Genomic DNA, 8811 nt, shown 5'->3' on the forward strand with positions numbered 1-8811 from the left:
CCGGGGCCGGGCAGCGCTGCCCTCCCTGCGGGAGCGTCACCAGGGCGCCGGGGACAGCGCCGCGGGGGCGCGGGCGGGTCGCGCCTGGCCCGCCCCGCGGAGGCGGCGGCCGCACACGGCGGGCTCGGCGGGCATCCCCGGCGGGAGCGGAGGGCGCTCGGCGGGAGCGGAGCGGGGTAGGACGGGGCGGGCATCGCCCACTGCCCCCCATGGCTGCGGGGCCGCCCCGGCTCCGGTGTTTACTCCCGGACAGCCCGGGGGGGCCGGGGCGCGCATCCTCGCCGCTGATTGACTAATCCTCCGCCGGCACCGGGCGAACCGCCCCCTCCTATTGGTCGGCAGCCGATCCGCCTCCTAGCGTCTGCGTGCACGCCATTAAGCGTGTCCCTTGCCGGCCGCCGTCGGCCGTCTCCCGGGGTGACCGGCTCGGTGCGGCGTCCCCGCGGCCGCCGAGCTCCCGTCGTGGCCCCGCCAGAGCAGCGCCTCACCGGGAGCGGCCCAGCCCAGCCCCGCCCGGACCTCACGCCGGTCCCCACCGGGAGCGGGGCGGAGCTCACGCCGGTCCCCGCCTCACCGGGAGCGGCCCAGCGCAGCCCGGAGCTCACGCCGGTCCCCACCGGGAGCCGCCGCCGTGGCGGGGCCGGGCCGAGCGTGGCGGAGCGCTCCGGGCCGCGCGCAGCCGTTGAGCTGCGGGGCCTCGGCGGAGGCAGCGGTGAGCGGGGCGGGGAAGGGCCCGGGGGCTCGGCAGCCTCAGGGCTGCTCTGTCCTTCTCAGAGAGCGCGTTTTGTACAAAGCGTTGGGTTTATGAGCTAAAAAAGTGCTGCCACAGTGGGAGAGAGGAGCGAGTGACACGGGCGGGGTTTTTGAGTCGCTTCTCTCTTGGAAACGGGAAAGGAGTGGTGGGAACGCGGCCGGAAAGTGCAATGAACTGCTGGACTTGCAGTAACAACTCTTTACAGGAAATACGGTGGTCCTAAAGCTGTTCTGCACAAAGATTTGAGTGCTTCGGGCTTTCAGCACGTCACAGTTGTTGCACCTTATTTAGGTTTTCAATTCTGGCAGAGAGGGTGATGTTCACAAATTATCCTTAAATATGTAGCTACTTTGCTGTTCAGTCACTCGGTTTGCTGTTCAAAGCATAACACAGTAAAGTGCCCTTATAGTTGATATTCAGACAAGGAAGAAGTTAAATAATTAAATTGTGTAAGGAAGGTCAGCTCTAAATGATTTGTTGGGCTGCGTTTCCAAGAACGTGAAAGCTTGATGTGGCTGAAATAAGTTCTGTACTGTAAAAGCCTCTTGTGAAGGTGATGTGCTGAATGTACTCCACTGAATGTTGTGCAGGCTTCGCTGATAAGTTTGACAGGTTTCTGGGCTTGTTGGTTTCTGTTTGTCCTCAGCAAGCTGACAGATGTAATATCTGGAACAGGTTGGGGATGTTGTTAGTGCACCCTATTATAGCAGGAGTCCTAGTAAAATCTATGTATTGTGTAAGTGGCCTTGCCCCAGTCCCAGTTGTTTTTGATGGGCTGCAGCTGTGGCTAATGAAGATAACTGGGATCAAAGGGGGTGGGCTGGCTGGTCAGGGAGAGCCTTGGAGAAGAAGCAGGAACAACGCTGCTGTGAAGAGCTGTGTGTGAGTAAAACCACCCAGAAGGTATGGGACTCTAGAAATATGATAACAACCATATGATAGCAACACCCTATAAAACACCTGATGTATGTTATGTACGTATTTCAGAGATCCAGTCTCTCCAAACTGCTATTGCAGAATGGGATTTGCCTCCCTACCATAACATTTTCAGCAGTGTTGAATGTCCTTTCCTCCTAGAGTGGTTTGTTTCTGCAAACTTTTATCAAATTTGTCAATTCCTATCCACCTCCTTTAATGGTCTTGTATTTAAGCAATATTCTTGTGCTAGGGCTTAGCTGCTCTCTGCTTTTCACTCTTGAATAAGTTCTGTTCGTCTCATGGATCCCATCTGAATGCTCTGGGCCACATATGGGCTCAAGAGCAATTTTGTGGCAGTTTGCAAAGATAGTCTATATAATGGGATGGGAATTGCTCTTTGGAGGTGTTCAGGCACCGAAAATGTTACATTTATGTCATTTGACACAATTACAATGGCACATTTGTTCACTGAGCTGTTACATTTTGCTTTCTAGAAATTTGTGTGGCTCTGCTCTCAAAGTGAGCTTTGTTCAGAGTTCCTCGTGGGTTGAGGCACTGCAGCCCACTGCGTGTGGGCTTTTTTTTTTTTTTTAAAGATTTTGTATTCTTCAGAGCTTGATTTTAATAATTGTAACAGTTTTAATCATTTTGCTGTTTTTAGAAACTCTCTACTCTTCATGCACTCAGCTCTCTCATGGAGAAGGTATTCTCAGGTTCTTGAGGATAATGGAATATAAATATTTAAAGAGTAGCTGTTGTCTCTGCTTTGGATGAAACCTGACCTGTTTCTGACACTGAATGACAGCAGACCCATGCAAAGGCATCCTTGAAAATGAGCTTCATAAGATCAGGAGGAGTTCAGTTCCTACCTCTATAAATTATCTAAGCCATCACAGTTGAGCAGGATTGCTATGATCTTTAATTATTCACTTTTTGCCATCATTTAAAATTACCTTAGTTTGAGGGCAGCTATAATTTAAAATATGAAGGGAAGTTTGAGATACAAGCTTTGGGAGACCTGTTGTGACAATTCTCAAAAAGAGGAATATTCTGTTTGTTTCTGCTTGAAGAGTGGAATAATGGAAGTACTTGCTACTTCTATTTAAATTAGTGACATTTACTAGATGTCATTGCCAGTTCCTCAGAATACTCACTAGAGAGCCCCAGCTTCCTTGCTCTGGGATCTTTTTGTGCAAAAGAAATTGACACTTCAATGAACACACTTAGCAGGGATGTTCTTTGTTTGCTTTTGATGTTTTATCCTGTTATATTCTTGTAAGTTTTACTCATGCTTGAAATTGGTCCTTATTCCCTGTCAGTCAGCAGGGCTGTGGCACGTGTTGGTGAGACAAGCTCTGAAATTGTGTAGCTGGATGTGTCTTGTTCCTCTTAGTTTCCTTCTGTGCTGTGGCCTGGCATTATTTGGGATAAGCAGTGTCTGGTGGCTGCCCAGATCTGTAAGAGGGGGGTGGGTGAAGTGTGTGAGGATGGAAAAGGGAAAGATAACAAGACTGAACATAACACACTGAGCAGGAGGCTGCTGCCTTCTTTCTAGAGACTGCCTAACTAATGTTTTTTGTCCCTTTTTTCTTTCTAGGAGTGACAAGAAAGACCTTGGCTCTGCAGTCTCTCTGCCAGTCTCCTTGGGTTGCTCTGGCCTGGCCACATCATTCCTGCAGCTTTGGTGGCTCTGGATGGCAGGTGAAGAGGGATGTTCAGTCTAATGGCCAATTGCTGCAACTGGCTGAAACGGTGGAGGGAACCTGTCAGGTAAACATGGGAAAGTATTTTACATTTCTCACCTTCCCAAACTGTGTTTTATTCATTGTTTCATATTTCATCATGCCCAGCCTCTCACCCACCAGCACCCCCAAGTTCTTTTTCCCTAGGGCTCTTCTCCATGTGCTGATAGCCTGACCCACAGTATCAGCAATGGAAAAGAGGTATCTACCTGCTACTCTATCCACTGAACCCATGTCTCCAATCTGGACAAAACTCATGATAAACAATATCTGTAATCCTTCCTTTGTCCTCTGCTCTGGTCACTCCATCACAGAAAGCTTCTAAGCTGCTCAAAGTAAAGCTTGTTTGGTTTTTGCCTCACTCTTGCAGCTTCTGCATTTTGAGATTCTAAAGTGCAATTTAATTTTTGAGTTCTTTTCTCAGAGGTTTCTTGCTCTTCTGAAAGAACTTGTATAAATTATACTTCATGTTTGATAATATTACAGTTTCAAGTTTGCAAATAACAATGTTTTTTAGAATTCTCTCACTTAAGGGGGCATAAAATTGAGCAAATGGATTTGACCACTGTGTTTGTGAACAAGAGGAAGAACTGAGGTATACACACATAAATAAGGTTTTCCTGTGCCTTTTAAAATCCTATCCTGGGAAAATATTAACCTGTATACAAGTTTGTTAATAAATTGTGCATTCCTAGCACCACTGGTTTGCACATTTACAGTCTAGAAACAAAGGCATGGTGAGTCCCACGTATTTCCAGCACAACACAGGTGTTGTTCAGACACACTGATGGAGACAAAAATAATTATCTAATACAGGAAAAACTCTGAGGCAGAGAGATGGTAAAAATACAGGGGAATGGAACTGCAATAACAGAAATTGCTAAAGGGGCCATGACCACACCAAATAAAATTTACAGTACTGTGAAATTAAATTGCAGCAGGCAAGTATCAAGTTGAAAGCAATCATTGTCTCACATGAAACTTAGACCATGACAGGAGACTTTTCATTTCCTCCCTTCTACTGCTGTTCTGTCTAATCAGATGATTGGACATATTAAACACCAGACACACAATAGTAACAGTGCCTTGCTCTTTTGAAACCTCTTCTTTCTTTTATTTGATGGTAAATTTGCTGTGCATGTGTTGAAAAAAAGAGTAAATGATGTGTAGCTTGAGAAAAAAAAATAAATATCTTTCTGTTTTCTTTTCTCCTTATGGAGGAAGGTGACACTAATAATGGTGGGTCTTGATAATGCTGGGAAAACTGCTACAGTCCGAGGAATTCAGGGAGGTAAGTGATTAATTTATCATCCAAATGAAGCACTGAGAGTATCATTCCTAATTTTCTGTCATTTAAATCTGAAAACATTGCTTCATCTCTGAATGTATCTCTCCCTCCTATCTTGTTGAAAGAAAATCTTGGTGGTTGTACCATCCAAATCCCATGTTTATCACATCTTAATAAAAAACTCTACAATGGACAATACAATCATGGACTTGATTTTTTTTCTCATTTTTCCTTGTGTGCATGTGCTAAAGTTGCTTTCAGGTGACCATTCCAATAATGTGCATACAGCAGTAAACTTTATGTAAAAATCTGTGTTGTAAGTAAGTATATACTAAGGCCTAAAAAAAGGAAATTGGTATGTATAACATTAAGGTTCTAGTGTTACATATTTTTTATCATGATTTATAATCAAAAAATGATGATAAATAAAATTGCCACTAAAAGACCACTTGATTTTGAAGGGTACTTTCCCTGGCACATGCAAGCAGAATATAATTTGAGATAAAACTTACGAAAACAAAAATTCTGGGTTTTTTCCTCCACTTGTGGGATTGTCTTTCTAAATAACTTTCATCTTGTGCAAGAACAAGAGTTTACTTAGTAGTGTTTTGGCAGACTTGGAGACTCCACCTCGAGTTTGTTTACTTGTGTTATGTAAGTTCACAGACTTGCTAAAGCACAGATCAAATCATGAGTATTCTCTCCTATTCCTCCATCTTTGCCCTAAAAAAGGAGTGTTTCATAATTTAGCCTTTCATTCTATTTGAAAGCCACCTTTACTATCTTTGCCATCTGAATGTAAGAGTTTTTTCTAAAATTCCTATTTTTCAGGGGGAAAAAAGAGATGAAGATGTGTATTTCTTAAGGGAAACTCAAGGAAAAGGTAGTTCTGATTTCCTTGAGTGTTCCCCAGGGTTTAAATGTCCTGAATGCCCATCTTGGCTCTCTGAAGGCTGGTGGGGACTCAGTTTTTGCACTGCTTTTCAGAGCTCAGTGCTTTTAGCCAGGCCTTCATTTTTTTCCTCTCAACAAGCTGAATTTTCCATGTTTGTCCTGCCTTGTGCTCCCCAGCTGCCTAAAACAGATCCAATTAGCTCAACCCTGCAGGCACAGCTTAGTGGTGTGAGATTTGTCCAGGCTTTCTTTGCCCTCAGGAAAAGGAGGCAGCAAGCAGAAGTATTAAATAGAAATCTGTCATTTTTTAGCATATTGCATGGCAAATTAGAAAAAAACAGCAAATAAAAATAAGCAAACAAACAAAGGCTAAAACCTGACCTTGAATAAAGGGAATCAAATAATTTACATCTCAGAAGATGGTTTCAGTCATTTCACCTCAGCCCTCAGTTTGAACTTCTGAAGCTGTTTTGGCAGCCATGAAGGATAAAATATAAATTTGGCAGAGCACAAGGGTTCCTGGGTCATAGTGCATTAACTGGTTTGGTTGTTTTCCTTCTCAGAGTTGAATTACTACCATGGAAATGAGAGTGGAAGTGGAATTGCAGTACAGTAACCACCACTGCAATGGAACTGGTGTGAAATATTAACATCTGCCTTTAGGGCCCCTCTCTTTTCTTCACCCTTCCCACTCCCCCAGTGCTCCTATCTAAATTAATGTCAAGTAACTAGTTGAGAGACTAGTTAATTTAAAATTCTCTGAGGAGAGGGGAAATCTTCATGTAAGCAAAAATGTGGTCAGCAATATTTACCACGGCAGTTTCACTCTGTGTTTTTAAAATGTGAATTTTGCTACTATAAAATCCTCTTTAAACTGAAGGATTTCTTCTTTGACAGAGTCTCCTGAAGATGTGGCTCCAACAGTTGGGTTTTCCAAAATTAATCTTAAACAGGGACGCTTTGAAGTCACCATCTTTGATTTAGGAGGTGGAAAACGGATCCGGAATATCTGGAGGAATTATTATGCTGAGTCCTACGGTGTCATATTTGTGGTGGATTCCAGTGACATTGAAAGAATGGAAGAAACAAAACAAGCCATGACAGAAGTGTTAAAAAGCCCTAAGATATCAGGAAAACCTGTGTTAGTGTAAGTAGCTTAATAAATGTTCTCCTAATTATCTGAAATTGGGTGAATTTAGACCTAAAGAACTATTTCTGTAACTAATACTGCTGGAACTTTAGCACTAACCAATATTGCAATTAGTTTTATGGTTTTATGTTTCATTTTATCCTTCTCAGGGATATTTATTTCTCTCCTCTTTCATTAGCCATAGAAAAACAACAAGGTGAGATTTTTTAACACTTTAAAATTCTAATATTACTTGAAATACTAGGTTAAAAGGCTTTATAAATTTGGCATGGCAGCATGATGCAAAAATATTGTTACTACTTATGCCTACATCAATTAATTAAATAGTGAATGGTTGATTATACTCAGCAATAGGGTGATCTCTCAGCAATAAATGTCTTATTTACTTAATACATGGTGCTGCTGACATGATCAACAAAATCTCATTAAAGGAGGCTTGCTTTAGTTGTATTAGGCACCTGCTTTTTTCTCTGTTTAAAAGAGAAAATTGTTTGTAAAATATTGGAAAGAATATATTTTTTGTAAAAATATTGGAAAGAACATGTTTTTTAAATTCCACACCAAAAATATTTGCTAACATATAAGCTTTTGAAATTAAAAAATAAACTCTTAAAATTTAAAATGGTTCGTCAAGTCAGTATCTTCATGTCTGGTGAACATAAGACCTCCATAATGCAGAAACTGCACAACATCTCTGTGCTATCATAAAGAATCTGTACAGGTAAGAGGAGAGAACTCTTAGTTTTAAGAAGTAGTGATGCTCTGCTGGTTTGAAGCTGAGCCTGGCTAATTGTGTTGATGAAGTGGAGGGTAGTTCAGCCAAGTAATGGTGTATATGTTGAAAATAGATTAGATTTTACCTTTCACTGCTCTGCGTGTTACCGGCACAGGCAAGGCAATAAAGCCAGCTTAGTTTAACTCAAATGAAAATGCAGCTGGGACTGTGGAAAGCTGTGCTGTGTTTTTTGATTAAATACGACTTTATGGGGGGTTTTGGGTTGTATTTTCGTTTTGTTGGGTTTTTTTTTTTTTTTTGTAGAAATCTCTATAATCCTATAATGGAATTATATTTGTGTGGCTGACTGGAGCTGCAGAGACTTTATTCACTTCCCTGGATCTTGATATTGCTTTGATCCTTATCAGTAGCTAATCAGAAGGCAGAGTGTATTTATTAATTGCTCCAATGGTGACTAAACCGAATTTGTTGATGTTATTACTTTTTATTAGATAAAACTTCGAGCCTTTGATCAGATTTTGCTTTTGCAGTATCCCAATTCTGTGGAGGGATCCAGAAGTTCTTTGGTTTGTGCTCCTGTGTGAGCTTGCCTCTTGAGTTAAGAACTCTTTCCTGTATTGTCAGATTTCCAAATTTATGCTGAAAATTAGCCTTTTTAAATATCATATTAATTTTAATGTTTAGATTTTGTTTGTGGGCTTTTTTGGTTTTGTTGGGTTTTTTTTTGAAGACATACTTGCTACCCATGTAGCAAGAAGTTCCCCAATACCTTTCTACATTAATTGGTGCATTTTAATCTATGCAGAATAGGCTGACTTGCACAATGTGGTCATAAAATTGCTGCTAAATTCTCTCATCTTACAGAAATATGGGAATATGAGAAATCTGATGTTCCATGTGATGTTTTCTACAAATTTTAATTGCTGCTCTCCCATGCTGTTATTTATTGCTGCCCATGGAGGTGTCACAGAAGCATTTTAAGACAATTTTCCTCAAATGTGATAGTATTGTCTTTTACTGTCTCTTGGTATAGATTACACAGAGATGTTAAACTTCTCATTTGGGTTTTTTTACTGTTCAGTGTTATCACTTTATTTATGGGTAAATTCTTCTGGCAGCATCCTCAAGACTTGTGTACAAGTTTAAATTTTCTTCACTTAGGATTATTTTTGTCCTTTCTTTTATCAGAAAGGAGCACACAGACATCATATTATGCAGGCAAATCCTGGGATTTTTTTGGGATTAGTTGTGTTTGTTTGGAGTCTTTGTTTTAGTTTTGTTTTTTTGGTTTTTTTTTTAATTTAAGTTGACATGGACCATGTACAAGAG

General features: G+C 41.7%; 1 protein-coding gene across 3 annotated transcripts in view; it reads left to right on the forward strand.

The window, feature by feature from the left end:
* The first annotated feature begins 636 nt into the window (after positions 1-636).
* The window catches only part of ARL13B (ADP ribosylation factor like GTPase 13B), a 32696-nt gene continuing 24521 nt past the window's right edge, over positions 637-8811 (forward strand). For 2 of the 3 annotated variants that reach the window (XM_054270355.1, XM_054270357.1), the window contains exons 1-4: positions 637-712; positions 3270-3442; positions 4635-4705; positions 6494-6743. In XM_054270355.1, the coding sequence (XP_054126330.1) occupies positions 3384-3442; positions 4635-4705; positions 6494-6743 (380 nt within the window). In that variant the 5' untranslated portion in view covers positions 637-712; positions 3270-3383. The remainder of the gene's footprint in view (positions 713-3269; positions 3443-4634; positions 4706-6493; positions 6744-8811) is intronic. The other variant, XM_054270356.1, reaches the window with a different exon arrangement.

This window comes from Melozone crissalis, unplaced genomic scaffold (assembly GCF_028551555.1).
Source record: "Melozone crissalis strain CALT ecotype California unplaced genomic scaffold, PUWL_Pcris_2 ptg000009l_1, whole genome shotgun sequence".
NCBI lineage: Eukaryota > Metazoa > Chordata > Aves > Passeriformes > Passerellidae > Melozone > Melozone crissalis.